General features: G+C 45.7%; 1 protein-coding gene across 3 annotated transcripts in view; it reads right to left on the reverse strand.

Annotated features, from left to right (window-relative positions):
* Positions 1 to 15,476, reverse strand: part of LOC118413114 (cysteine-rich motor neuron 1 protein-like) — a 45,073-nt gene extending 29,597 nt beyond the window's left edge. Inside the window, exons 1-3 of one of the 3 annotated variants that reach the window (XM_035816300.1) lie at positions 15,311 to 15,476; positions 7,939 to 8,273; positions 6,570 to 6,719 (exon numbers count right to left, since the gene is read on the reverse strand). In XM_035816300.1, coding sequence (XP_035672193.1) covers positions 6,570 to 6,719; positions 7,939 to 8,273; positions 15,311 to 15,333 — 508 coding nt within the window. In that variant the 5' untranslated portion in view covers positions 15,334 to 15,476. Of the gene's footprint in view, positions 1 to 6,569; positions 6,720 to 7,938; positions 8,274 to 8,537; positions 8,628 to 15,310 lie in introns of those variants that run through there. The other 2 variants (XM_035816291.1, XM_035816307.1) reach the window with 2 other exon arrangements.

Raw genomic sequence — 15,476 nt, forward strand, 5'->3', positions numbered from 1 at the left:
AAATGAACCTTGAGCACTCCATGGGAGTCTGAGTACACAAAATCATTCTTATTGAAGATAGATTGGTCTGATAATACATATAAAAACAGTCAGTCAATCCCAAAACATTTGTGGTTTGTGCACCAACTGAAATCCAGGAAGTTTTTTAAACTGATGGGAAATGAAATTTGAGCACTCAAAGGGAGCTTACAAGTGCACTAACTAATTGTTAGTATCATAGTGGTAAAGTAGACCACTGAGGGTCAAATTATGAGTGTTTCACTATTAGTGTTTCCCCTTCCACCCCTACCTAGGTATGGCACGCCACTAACTACCACTACCTGAACTATGTCTCAAAATTGGCAAATGTGAGAAATCTACATAGCATAGAAATCTACTTGCTTTAAGCTACTACATCCAACATCCTAGACTGATAAAAAAGCTAGAAACTTGGGACATCTATAACCAAGATCACAGTGCCAGCTAAGACATTTGGCAGAAGCATTATCAAATCTATAACTGAGAAAGAGAGTATCATTCTGTTTTGCACGTTCCTCACAGTTCTTGCTAAGCTAACCTCATAAGGACATTGTTGAGCTGTGTTTGGAGGGGGAGTAGTCCCTGAGACACATTACTGTCATTCCAAAGGGGTTACAAATCACAATTATCAATAGTTCTGGCAGCTGATATGATGATGTGATATGAACTGGATGGGCCAGATTAGGTTGATGAAGACACGACACTTGATCAAAGATTACAGTGCAACCAGTTGTGACATTAGTACTGAACATCATAGACATAACAGGTGAAAACTATAAAATAGCTATGTGGATTGTTCATTAGGTTTTCAAAAGTAAGTATCTGCAGTGCCGTGGCATTGGGGTACAAATCTGTAAGACGAAACAAAAGGTAAGCCACGGTTTTTGAAATGCTGAAGTGGAACAACACAGAAATCTGAAGGAGTCTCTCTACAGGGGTGACCTCCTCAGCGCTGTTGTTTGAAATGGTCCATCAGCAGCACATTGACATTTGTCATTTTTCATGCAGCAGCACTTGCTGACAAGAAGAAGTGGCAGTGCCCTGGGCGTGTACACAATGGTGTGAGGAGGGGGTGTACTCCTGACAGAACCCTGCTGCTGTCAGCGTATCATTCAAAACAAGGCCTGCACTGGATACAGACCATACCGCCTGACGTCTTACTAACACACAGAAGGCCTGTGCTGGATACAAACGATACCGCCTGACGTCTTACTCCAATTCAGATAGGAGATTCTGACTCATACGATTCAAGTAGAGACTCCAGGCACAAAAATAATGTAGGAGACATTGCATTGATTTTAGCACAACTTGAATTTAAGATGGGTATTAATCGCCATTGGTAAGTGTATCTAGGCTATGGATACAGTATGGACTCTACAAGGGAGGCCTGTGATAAGGCACCTTTGCTCTGCATGTAGTGCAATGCATGTATCTCATGTCCAATGCCTGTAACAAACCCCCTACATAACTTGGAAGGTGCCAGCAGCATTTCTTAGCCTTTTTGGCACCATGGTTTGATACCAACAGTGACCTGAGCTGCAGGGAGCCAGGGTGTTGAAGAGCGATCCGGGCTGGGGATGCCCTTCACTGGGGGGGTCTAAACCAGTGCTGGAAACTCTGCATACACGGCCACAGGTCAGCCCCCTGTGTCAGTCAGTATCCTGCCTTTTGGGACTCCTGCCAAAAGCCCCCAGTCTACCTAGCTGTGTTTATACAAGCACTGCTCAGGGGAGTGACTCAGAACTAAGTAAGATCCTTCCCCATGGTTGGAATATTTGTCTGCCCTCCATAGGCTGCATTCTTGGAGGGTGAGTGCGCTCCTTCTTCCACTGGGAAATCAGATGAACTGGGAAACTATAAAATGCATCCGGCCGCTGTGCATCTCTCCAGAGCAGTTAAACAATGTAAGGAACAACACAGCCTCATTAAACTTCTTCAAGGGTCAGGGGTGCACCTGAGGTGGGCCGCCACGTCCTGTGGAACACCCTTTGAACTGCCCTTACTTCCTACCAAGGGGAGGAAGCAATGAAGTTTACAAGTAATTGATAAAGTTATGGCTCATTAACTCATATTTACATTAATTTGACGCCCAATTACCACCCACCAAGACCACCTCTGGAGAGAGCTAAATACGTCTATCTATTGCTATTATCTCTTTTTCTAGACACAACTAATGAAATCACGCTTATAAAATTGTGGAGATTATATCGATTGACATTCAAATCAGACGTTTTAGTGACAGAGGCGGCCATGTGTACTAAGTGTGGACATGGTGCGACTGTTTTCACACAGACAACATTTTTCCCTTCCAGCTGATCAGTTTTGTTTGGGTAACAAATCACTCGCTGTCACGTGTTAATGAACTCCTGGGAAGCGAGTAAATATGGAACAACGGTCATGCACATTTCTGGCCCACCCTCCCCAATTAGGTATCAATTAGCAGGTGTGAGGAAACGAACAACACAAGACTTCAGGGGGGAAATGCCTCATTCCTTGGCGGTGTCAAAAACTTCCTGATAAGCAGGGGAGAAGAGCACATGTGTAAATAAATCTTGGTCCTGGTGTGTGAAGCACCAACAAACAAAGATATCCCCTCCACATGTCCAGTGGTCAGTCAATGGGGGCACAGGTTTGTTGACAGTGGTTGGAGGGGAGGGGAGGGCGACACCCATAGGCAAACTTTCTCCAGACTCCTCAAAGGCAAACTGGGTGGCTAGGATTTCCGAGAATTTTCCAGAATGACGCAGGTAGCGAAAAAATGTCCCTAAATGGTAGTCTGTGATGAAACAGCTTGCCCAGGCAGCAGGGCAAGCCATGCATTATCCGTGTGTCTCCTGTTCTGATGGGTGTTTACAGGATTCACTGTAGATGTGTCAGCTTTGGATGGTGCTGTCTATTGATGTTTTCAGTGGAGCATGGAGCCGAAAAACATTCCCCAAATGGTTGCGACTGCATGTTTACCACAAAATTATGCCCCGCAAGAATCCAACTTATGTCCCAATCGGAACAAAGAAAAAAAATCAGTCAAACTAAGCAACTCATCAAATTGTTTCAATGCCCAAACAGTTTGAATCATCCTTCCTGATACTAAGTTGTTTATCTTGACATTAGATAAGGTCTTCCAGGAAGCAGTAAACAGAGAGGGAGGAAAACTTTCATTGCTAAAATAACAGATGACACAGCCAATAGATTATGGGACCCGCCCTTCCCACAGGATGTTCCCTCTTGTTGTGCACACAGGAAACAGATGTTCACAATGTTCTCCACCTTATTACGTACTTTTGAGACCAGACCAAAAAAAGTCCTACTCCAATCACGCAAGCTCTATTTGCCTTCGCTTGCATTTGATGTAATACAAGGCTATTCACTATTTTTCCTTCCAAAGAAGTTGGCTGGCAACCAAAAGTGTGCATCAAATTACTGTCTTGAGAAGGTAAGTTGACCCCTAACAGACCCAGCGGAAAGTGAAAGGAAGGGGTGAATGGACAATCTGAACAACAGTAATTTAAAACTTACCGCTATCCTTATAAATACAGCTCTTTAGTGGCCTTCTAGGAACCGATGCTTTACGTAATAGTCCCTCACAAATTGTTTTTCCTTTGTTGTTGGTATTCATGGATAATTTAAATACATAGATGGGCAAGGTTAAAAAAAAAGATAATTATGCGACTTTCCTGGCTTTGTGAAGAATGGATGCTGAAACAAGCACAGCCTTTGTAAGACTACACAAAACAATGGAGTTAAACATTGTGGATCCGACAAAAAGGCCAACGTGATCACTTAGAGGACAACAAGTGCAAAAAAGCCAGGGATCTTTTCAACATCAAAAGGGGAATACTACATGCTAAGCTTGGGATATGGGCTGTATAGGGGACAGAGTTGGCGGCTAAGTGACCTTACTAACATTACTTACAGGTGTGACAGGGGCTTGGCAATAAGCTTTCCTTCAGAGCCTACGGGGTATCCTGTGTGAAACATTAGAGTCAGAACCTAAAGTCAGCAGCATTTTAATTGGCAAGTACCCTTAATGTCTTACTGAAGGAAAATTGTCCAGAAACATCCAGGTAGGTCTTCCATCCTCTTTTTTTTAATACTTCCGTGAGCACCTTTTAGTTGTCAGCAGATATCAGTTGGTAAGTAAATGGCAGGGCAGACTGTCAGGCACCTACACAGAGACTCCCAGTTCCCCAATTAGTTGACCTTATCCCTCAGTACATTGCTTAGTGTGTTTGCCACAAACAGGGACACAAAGCCTGGCAGGGGAAGGGCTGCCCTGGGACCTGTGCTGCTGTAGAATGTGGCGTCCAATGTTTGTCCATACCAGGACTGGGCTCACTTCTTTAGCAAAACACTGCACCCTGCCCAGCAGAACATAAAATCTGGGCAAAAGTTGACCAGCCAGCCAGCCAGGATAGCATGGCTGGCTATACTTAGCTGGAGAGACTCACAATGCTCTCCCCACCAGCACCTCGCCTCTACGCGAGTTCCAGTTACCTCAAAACGGCGATGCTATTGACTAACTACTACTGGTACCAGAGTGCAAACAATGGAAGAGAGTGGTCTTTGTTGGGCTGCTTGTCTATACCTTTTCTTTGCTGTCTTTCAACTGTGTCCTGCTCAACATACCAAAAGGGGGGCATGGGAAGCCGAAGGGCCCAGCTACACAAACTGCAGCGTGGCCGCCCTTTCTCTCAAGTACGTGCCAGTTGCACGTATTGACATCCTTGCCAGGAGGCCCAGAACCCATTGATGCTCGCTGTTGTCGCACCTATCGGCCTGAGCTTGCCGCCAAACTGTTACATCCTGCCAGACCCACCGCACCGCAGGTACCACCACATTCCTACCATGCCTGCTGAAAGTAAAACACCTACTCTCACAGGAATATTCGCCAACTCCTTCATCCCTGCACTCAGATTTAGAAAAATATACTACTGACCTAGAATATCGACTCCAGAGTCATAGGAAAAACTACACGTATGTTCCCCCGTACAGAAAACTTCAAACAACAAATACCGGTACTGTAGTGCAGGTTAAATTTTGTTTCTGAAAATATTCAGAAAACCAAGGAAAACAAACTGGCTTCTCCAAGGAATAGCAACCAACCCCTCCCCTCCATAAAGTAAGACTTAGATCTAAAGAAATGTAATTTTACAGACGAGGAAAGTTTGATCCGTGACGATAAAACCTGGCCTTTAGGTCCCATGCTGAGAGCAGCCTATACCAACGGACTGGTCAAGTGGGGTAAAACCATGACTCTTCCGACAATACACATCTCCACACCACATTTCATGTGAAAGAGTGCCCCGCTGAGAAGAGGAAATTCATTGAAATAGAGGCATATGTGGGAACAATGCCCTCCGTCATTTGTTTTGTGGAGCTTGTTTATATTTCGGACTGAAAAAGTGCTCTGAGGTGAGAATGGCACCAATTGAGAAAATGTAAATTTTTTTGATGAGTTGTGAATAGGTGCAAAGTAGGCCAATAGATAGCCTGGTCACACACCATTACAATCACAACTTTTCACCAGCATGTGAATTGCTCACAATAGCCTGGGCCATCACCCAATGGAACGTGGGGGGGCAATGGGTGGTTCCCTGAGCCCTAACAATACACATGGAGAATCCTGACTGCTGCTTGCCAGAAAATAAACACTGGATGCAGGCCAAAAGACACAGGTTGGTCCTGTGGTTTCCCTGAGCACTGCACTCTCTACTCTGCCCCCACATTTCTCATCTTTAACGCCAACATAATTGAGTGGAGGCTGGCATGTAAAACACGCCTGCCTCCTGTCTTCACCGCTCTTGTTTGAAAACCGGGACCCGGCCTTGAAGTTGAGACTGTGCAAAGGCGAAATGGCTCCGGGTGCTTGAGGAGTGGACTCGGCTGAGACTGAACCCTTTTGTTTCTGTTTGCTTGCGGGCGTGGACTTGCCATTGGTGCTTTTGCACACATTTGAACAATGGTATTGACTTCCTGACATTGAGCCCCTCGCTGTCACCTTCTGTCCCTCTTTATTCCGGGTAAGAAGTACTGGACCAACGTGGCTCACATAAAGACTGCCTTTGTACTGCCAAAAAACTCTGCTCTCAATACTGGAACGAGCTGGTTTAACCCTTTTAAGTTATCGATTTGGGTTTATCTTTCCTTGTTTACTGAGCACTACTGGGTAGTAAACAACAAAAGAACATCTACCCGACATACAAAAAGATATTGAACGGGACCAAATATAAACCTATGTTGACTTCATACCTTCAAGAAATCCCTATGAGTGTCAGGCCGTCTCAAAATAATAATTGCTTTTCAAACAAAATGGTAGGCAGGAAGCAAAGTAACAAAAAGTAGGATCAAAATTAAAAAGAAGACTTATGTCCCCACTATTACTTGAATTTACTTCCCATGGACCGTTGTACCCCATGTCTCTATCATATGTAATAATCATAGCATCTGCTCTGAGCTAGGGCCTTTAATTTAAGTCCTCCCTAGGAAGTACCTCAGGTTGCCAAGGTAACTAATGTTAGCGTGGGCGGACAGTCAGTGACCTCTGGACTTACCATTCATCTCTGAGATGGCCAGCAAGCATTTGGGCTTGTCCTCAAAGGAGAAAGGGTTGCTGCAAGCCCTCGCTCGTTCACATACGCACGTCCCTTCCACCATATTGCAGCCTGTAAACATCTGTTCCTTACACGGAGTCTCTTCTTCAACTGCGAATGAATACACATCACAGTACACTTTAACATTTGTGTATTGTAAACTGCAAATACGCATGTCTCAATACATACACATAAATATCACCCCCATACCTTTGTTATCTTTTCACTCTATCATAAGCTAGTGTCCTTTTAGCAGACTGTTGGGAAAATGATTACATGACTACAATGGGTGATGTGTTTTGAACTACAATTTGAATACTGGCAGATCAATGGAGTGCTAAATAAACAGGTTAATTGGAAATGATCAAGTCCATCAAAAGTGCTAACATGTGATTAATGACATAATGGGTCGTGATTTGCATATGATTAGCTGAAGTCTTAAAATTTGAGTGGGCAGTCTGGTAGGGGAATACACAATACTGAAATACATTTCTGAAATACACATTAATGTCATGATAGAATAAAAAAAATACATAACGTTATATATTTTTCCCCAACAGAACTAAAGAAATGTGTAAAATATTTCCAATTCTTGGCAATGTCTGTCGAGTCCTGTATAGTTTATTTGATGGGGCCATGATAGGTGTCAGTTGTGCGATCCTGTCTGTAGATAGGGACCTGTCCCAGATCGGGATCACGGTATTGAAACTTGGACACGGTTGGCCGGTTCCCCAGTGTTCTCGAGTGTCGGGAGAAGACGGCTCCCTCTATAACCCCGTGTTACGGAATCTCCGCCGTATCTTCGAGGCCGACACACGGGGGATACCTTTACTGTGGCGGAAGACAACCACGCCACGAGCCGGTCTCGCTGAAAGCCGAGCCGAGTTGCCGATACCCGGGCTTCGGATTTCATTCCCCGGCCCGAGGGCAACAGTTATGCTAATGGTCGCGGTCGGGCCGCCGGATAGCAGGCATTCTTTCGGCACCGCAAGGAATGAAAAAAGGGGACCGGGAAGGCAGGGGAAGGCAGACAGCGATTTTTACAGCAAACTTGATCGCCTGACTCTCATTCCTCCGCATTGCTAGACACTCAAGGATAAGCCTTGGTGTTGACTCAACCACCCTGACACAAATCATCCCGGACTAGCAGAGGCACACTGGCGTCTACAAAGGGGGGTTCTATAGCCAGCATGGGTTTACCCCAGGGCAAGTGTATTGTCATATAACATATACAAATGAAAATCGACGTTAGTAAGAAATATGAAAACAGCAATCTTATGGGGTGTTTTGGGGAGGATTTTGGGAGGTGTGACACAAATAACGGACCTACCCTGACAGACGCCAACTTCGTTGCCCGTGATGTGCTCGCCATGTTTGGGGGACGGGATGACACAACGGAGCCCGCGGTCGCAGGTCCCCTGGATGCCGTACAGGCCGCCACACGTCTCGTTGACTCGCCGGGCACAGACTTTACAGCAGTCGCACACGTCCATGGTCGTTCCGCCGGGGCAGTCGACGGGCACCGCGCACTCCTCGGGCTCGCACGGCAGGCAGGAGTGCGCTCGGGCGCCCGGCAGCGGGACCCCGCGGGGCAATCCAGGCCAGCCCGCTGACCAGAGCGCGAACAGGACCAGCACACGCACACCCATGTTCCCGTAAACAACCCTGTCAAGAGAATCGGGAGCAGCAGTCAGGAAAAGTAGGAAGACAAAAACTCTCTACGAAACTCGGAAATCGCGCTTAGGACGTCCTCTCGGTGGCACGGACGAAGTTTGAACTGGTGAAAATCGCTCTGACCAGCGACCCCTCGCTTTTGTTTGCGTACGCAAATTGAATTAACAGGCCGACAACACTGGGGTGAGTCCGTGTGACTTCTGAAGAGGGTGCCAGCCACAGTTCATATACCCAAACGGGGGAACCTCTTCGCACCTATGGAGGGCTGGCGGGCCGGCGGCTGACGCGTCTGATTGGTCGACGAGCCGCCAAAAAGTGTGACCGTGCTCTCTTACGCACAGGAGCTTTTACGTAGGCACCACCTCTGTCAATCAGCTCAAATTACCCAATGGGTACGGGTTCCATTCCACCAGCCGCCGCCCCTCCCCTCGTAGGACCTGCTTGCGGACAGGTTCAAATAGGGTGTCAGACTTTTAACCTAGCGTTAATGAAACGGAGGACCCCCCCCCCCCCCCAAAAAAAAGAGAGAAAAGTTCAAGAGAAGGCAACAGCACATGACATGGTTCGCTGTTCTTGTCCTTTTTCGCGGGTCACTTACTTTGTTATCTGTTACCCGCAAGCCCACTAAGTTTATTCCGGCAGAAATGGTAACGACCCAGAAAACACTTCCTGAGTTGCTCTCTAGCCTACTTTCACATCCACAACGTTTCGATCGATGTTGAGATAAAAACTACTCTTTCCTAGAAGCAAATAAAGCCGCAAAATCCGCTTTCGGGCAGCTGGCTTCCGCCGTCACCGCAACAAAACCTCCGCGTGGGCGACGGACGAGCGTTGGCACAGACCAGCTCGGGCCAAAGGTCTCGTGTTTTGTCCAAATACGGCTTTCCCGCAACAACTTCCGGTTTATGTGCGTTCGGCGATGTTTTCAGTCAACACACTTGGCTATGCTTGTCAGTCAGGCTTAATTTTCACATGGCGCGCGGGACTTGGAACCAAGACTGCACACACAAAAAAGATCAGGGGGTTGTTCTGGGGACATCGACTTTGTGATACTGGCTCGTATTATGGCCAATCAACACTAGACTCGGGCACCCACTTCGCGGTCTTTCCCTGGCTGGCGGTCTCTCAAGTTTCTCTTGCAGATGATAAGTAGTGTCTGTTCTAAGACAGTTGTGTCATCGTCGCAGGTTTAGACAGGTTAAGACTGGTTCATTGCAGGTAGCTTTCTGCCTACACCCAGTTTACACTAGTTTTAAAACTGTAAAGCGTGGTAAGGCGACCCTTACTTGTGCTTCTTTATTCTACGCTACGTTGATCAATATAAAACACGTGATTTATCATTTGGTGATAACTTTTTGTGTGTTAAAAAACTTGAAAGTGAAAGTGGTAACGTTAAACCGATTATAAGACGTTATACCGAGTGTAAAAAGGGGGACGTCTACGTCCTAAAAAGGTGATGTGACAAGAGGCAAAGGAAAGTTAAGGTCGTGAACTCTGAATTCCTGTGGCTGAAGTCTCCAGTGCGTGGGACCGACGCGACGGGCTGGATGCCAGACGAAAATCCCAAATATGCCAGAGGTTTGGGAAATCCTGAAATGCCTGAAGGGAACCTTGTGTATAAAATGTGGAATCGGCGGAAGAATGATACTTCTTAGCCTCCGTAGCAGGCTCATAGGAGGCAGCTTACAAGAAACCGGGTGCAGCCAAAACTGTTAGATCTAGACCGTGAACCAGAAAAAAATGTTTTAGCCTCTACCAGGCCCCTTGGGCTGCTGGAAAAATAATAGAAGAAATTGCCTAATAGGCCGCTGAATCATTTGTCAGAGGTCTTCAAATTTTTGACCCACCCCTATTTTGCCCCTTTCTACTCCAGCAACCAAATGAGCCTGGTAGAGACTGTGTATATGTTTAGATATTTGTGAATGAATGTGGCATTACCAAAGATTGTGGCCAGTTACTTCGGACTCGACCTACATTGAGACAGACATCAGCCAACCGGTAATGTAAAAAAGTTCAACAACCTCGTGCCCGGGAAAACATTTCTTTCTGAGATAGTAAATCGGAACAGGTTTTACCGTCGTACCGTCGTAAAACTTTTTTGGGGGGGGGGGGGCATGTTTATTCGTTCGTATTGGTGTGTGTTCAGGTTTGCTCCCGCTGGTTATTTCATGCATCATGTCACTTATAAAAGTGTGAGTGTGAAAAATCTAAGTACAATGGTGCACTATATGTAACTTTGCGTGACCGAAGGATGCCCCGATGAAGTTCCTTAAAGTGTTCTTGTGTATTGTGATGATTTATTAATCATGGTTTGTGATTGTTCTAATATCGTAATTAAGCAAATCAATCAATCAATTTCTGAAATGATATACGTGTATCATAGGTTCACTGTCGTGGGCACACCTTCGATCATTGTTGTCATCGTCGTCGAATCAAAGACGTACAAAGATAGATGTCATAGTGGATACATGTAATTCTTCACCGCATGCATCGGTTACTCTCCAAGCAGAGGTTGAAGAGAGGGATCGTTACCGTTTTCTGATCGGTACGCTTTTGTTGGTGGCCGATCCCGGAAGCGGTCAAAGTAATGGATATCAATCCGTAAGAAAGTAACCCTTGGGGTCTGCTTGAAGAGTGTCTTTCGTCAGCTTCTCAGACAACCGCTCATGAAACCACCGAACTCGGTTCCCTTGGTGCAGTCGGCGGTTTACCCAGTGCAGTCGGTGAACAAACCACATTTTAAGTAGATGTTTTTTTTTTCTTTTTCTATTTGCTTTTGGACAGACAAGGACAATGTGGCACTGCACTCAAGTTTTTTGTGACTTATATCAACAGTGCCACATACACGGTACCCATTTTTACACCTGGGTGAAGTGAGGAAAGTCGTGTAAAGTGCATTTCCCAAGGGCACAACGTCGGGGGCATGGCGGGGATCGAACTCAGAACCTCTAGATTCCGAGCCGAACGCTCTACCAGTAGATGTTATGAGGGGATGAAGTTACGTTTTCGACATGGCCGCAAAACTGATTTTTTTTTCCTGCATCGGGCATGTTTTCCTAGTCTCCAAGCAGACGTGTCAGCTGGGTGATTAAAAAAAATGGTCAAATAGGAAACAAATAAATTGCTATGGGATTTCAGTCAATCTTTTGCAGTCTATCCAGCTATCCGCCCGCCGGCCGGCCATTTCACTCCATTGCCAATTAAGTCCTACAAGGCTTTTATTCCTAACTTGGCCAAAGCCCCTATTAATATTCCGCCAGGCCGGAGTCTGGTAGAGACTGTTTTCCTCTTGCCTTCCGCTGTACATCCTATACACCGGTATTGGTGCCGCTAATCGCGCATCGATTGTGTATTGCTAGGATGTTATCATGTAGCAGCTTCCATTTAACATTTGAATTAATAAATGTGAAAAAAGATGCACAGCCAGAAAAGTTCACGACCTTCCCTTCCAACATCTACTTGGAGATGACGTACGTACTACGTCTGGTCATTCACCCCGCCCTGTCATAATGACCTTACACACCTTTGTCACGTGACGTGGGGACAATGTACATGTATAACGGTTCTAAACCAGCAGTCAATGTCAGGACAGGGCCGACAAAGGGCAGGAAGTTCTACGGGCGGAAAAAAATAGACAGATAAAAGTCTTGACCCGCCGGTAGGTAAGAGGAAAGGTATGCGCGCGCGCACGGCCTTGTCGTGGTACCTCCCAGAGGGTCTGCATGGGGGATACTGGAGTACAAGTAACGCTTAACGGTAAATTCATAAGCTTCCCTACGCAGTCTGCAGGACTCAATCACCTACATGTACATATAGTGGTGGAGTTATTATATATCAAAACTGCTGACTTATGATCTCTGATGTTCCTCCACAGGTCTACTCGTCAAAAAGAATGCCCCAATTTTGTAATACGGTTAATGATGAATTGACGGACAATGTACCGATAACGCCGCGTTGAATTAGAGTGGTTCGGCTACGATTTGCGGTGAATTAAAATAGCTCGAAAAGGGCATGCAGACCCTCCTCCTATCCTGGGGAGGAACACGTTGGAGTGTGTATACAGAGAGGGCCTGGGCGGGTGTGTGTACCTGCGGTGTCGCGTGTGGTATGCAAACCACGCGGTCCGATAAAAAAACTTTAAAGCATCTTGATTGTCCCGCAATAAACAAGCGAGGGGGGAAAGTCTACACTCCAGACGCCGGCGCTCCCTTCTTTTGTCGCGCACGACGGAGCGCCCACACCATGGTACCAGACCATAGCTTGTTCTCCACGACTCTTCTGCGAGTACGAGTCGGACTTTTTTTACTTTACTTTACTGGTGCCAAATCTGCTTCTTCTTGTAACGTCAGATGAGTAGTGGCTCTTGTATCTACGCTTGTCGCCTTCCAATGGTTTTTACTCAACTAGTCGTAATGACACTCGTCTTCATTTGGGTTGAAATATTTCTATGTTTCATATCGATATGTTTATATGCACGTGTATCAAGTCTAAACTCCACAGAGGTAACCCACAAGGATTCGAGTACAGTTAGAACTGGTATGCCATCATAAAAAAGTACATTATACCGTAAGGCATGTTGGAAATTGCGAATCAGTGGGTGACTCACTCCGCCGCGGGCACGCCCCCTTCCGACGCCAGGGGAATGCGTGTGTGTGACGTTCGTGTCGGCGGCGATGGCCTCGCCGTGTCTCTTGGCTGTGCTACAGCTAACCCCTTCAGTCCGACCCGTCAGAGCTGGATTTGTGTTGTCTTGGGCTGAATTAGGCTGGCGCCACGAGAGTTTCTTACCCGAGGACACGTGGGAGTCCTTCTTTAATACTATACAAGAATACAAGCAGAAGTTGTTTTCGATGTGTTTCTATTTTAGGCGTTTTTGTCGGGCTTTCTATTTTGTATTTTTTTAAAAATACGTAAAAAAATTTTAAAACCTGCCGGAGCCGAACACGGTAGTCGCTCTTTCGTACTATCTAAACAGAGTTTCAGCTCCGACTTGTTTTTGACGTCGTTTTATGCGTTTTTGTGGGTCTTTCCATTTTATAAGGTTTTCGTTTTGTCTGTCAGCCAAAAAGGAGGACAAAAAGAAAACCTGGCAATTAGAAAACCCCACAAAAACGCATAAAAAACGCCAAAACAGTTGTAGGCTAAGTAACCTCTACTTGGAGATTGAGAGAAGTTCTTTATTTTCGCGACTCACTTCTACATATGCGATGTTTTCCTAATCTCCAAGCAGATGTAGGGTGAAAGGCTTAACCGTAGCGACTCTTGGAGGGCGTCTTTTGCTATAAGGCTATATATAGACAAAAAACGCCAAGCCTGGTGTCCCTAACTATTTAAAAATATAGCTTCTGAACGCCAAAAAGCCCTCCAATATTCACGTAGGCTATGATTTACGCGATTTTTTAAGACACTCTGTACGTATTTTCAAGTGGTCTGCGCTTTTAGCTTTTATATAAAGCAATAAAATTCAGACCACTATACTTAAGATAGACAAAGACAATGCCGAAAAACAGACGTATCAAAATACTTGGTCTCTACTATCTGCTTGAAGATTATTGCATTTTTCTCGTATCCAAGCCGTCACACTAAATGTTGTGGAATATAAGGTCTATCATGAAGCGGGGCCAGGTACTAGGTTAGAAGAATAATAACCTTGGTACTAGGCACTAGGTTAGACAATCTCCCCCGCCTAACCTCTGCTTGGAGAGAATTGTTTTCCCGCCACGAGCCAACAACCATGTCAGCCGCGCGCAAGACGAGACGATTTGTCCAAAAGTGAGACGGACCAGATTTACCATCCTGATAGGAACCACATGTTTTCCAGCTCCGCAAACGGGTCCGCTCCGGGCGCTTACATCGACTTTTGCTATTAAAAGAGACAGTGCGGATGGCGGGGACTAATTTTGGAGAAATCTTCCAAATCTGTTGCGGATGGTGACAGGTGGCGCGGAAGGGCGGGAAGTGTCGTTGATCTCAAAATAACGTGAACTGACGCAGGAGAAACCTGCGAAATCGAGCTCCATTTGGTTTAACATTAAAAACAAAAAACAAAGTCAAACTCGCATTCCATGTGATCTTCCGTACTGAGAGACATCATATACAATATATATATTAGTAGCACATAAATGTGAAATATAGAGCCACTGTGTCATCATGGCGAAGAATTTCAAAACATAGAATCGTCCTACAAGACTTTCTTGTTTCTGTTGTAGAATGTACAGCGAGACACACAAGGATCTATGACATTTTTTCCGCTAGTAGAACTAGAAACAAACTGAATCCAAAATTACACAAAAATAACCACGAGTGAGCTAAACATGCTCTTAATTTCCTATCGTAGATCAATCGCACGACCCATTTGCGCATGCACGTTCTTGTGCCGTGCGGTGACGCCCAATGACTGCGGATTAACGCCCGAGACTGTTTTTACTACTCTTCAAGCAGAGGTGAGGCTCCGGCTGTTTGTTTACGCTTTTTATGTGGTTTTATCGGGATTTAGTCGTCTTCTTCTTCTTCTCTATTTTGTACCGTTTTCTTTATGTCTCTTTATGCCATGAGTACAAAATAGAAAGCCTGATAAAAATGCCTATCAAAAATACGTTAAAAAAACAGCCAGAGCCTAACCTCTGCTTGGAGAGTATGTTTTTACTGGAGTGTGCAAGCTGAGTGATCAGTGAGACCATTGAGCTGTGATGGACAGCTCAGACCTGCACTGATTCCTCACACGTGGACCACTTGGACCTCCGATTTCACCGCGAAGAGAACATGAGATCTCACGGGCACGACAAGACAACAACACTTTCAGTACGGTTACTCAAGCAACTGGGTAGATTTGGGAAACGGTCAGGCGATTCAGGTAGCATCCACCATCTTTCTTCAGTGACCGTTCCCATAAAAGCTATCGTTAACGTTGCTTAGGTAACTATTGTCTTGACTCTTGAGTATCTTATTACCTAGATGTCTAACGGTCATCGATAAATCATTACAGTGATTACACCGAGAAAGAAAATGGCTAACTCGCTGACACTTACAGCAGGTGTATCCGACGCTCCATCGAGATGTTGCACTGCTTCTGTTGCTGTTCGAGTCCAACAAAGGTTTGGTTCGGTTGCGAAGGAAGGAAGTTCGGGAAACGCACGGCCGTCCTTCTGGGCTATATCTGGCAACTGCAGGGAGTTGGGTCGTGGCACCCCAGCG

This window comes from Branchiostoma floridae, chromosome 1 (assembly GCF_000003815.2).
Source record: "Branchiostoma floridae strain S238N-H82 chromosome 1, Bfl_VNyyK, whole genome shotgun sequence".
NCBI lineage: Eukaryota > Metazoa > Chordata > Leptocardii > Amphioxiformes > Branchiostomatidae > Branchiostoma > Branchiostoma floridae.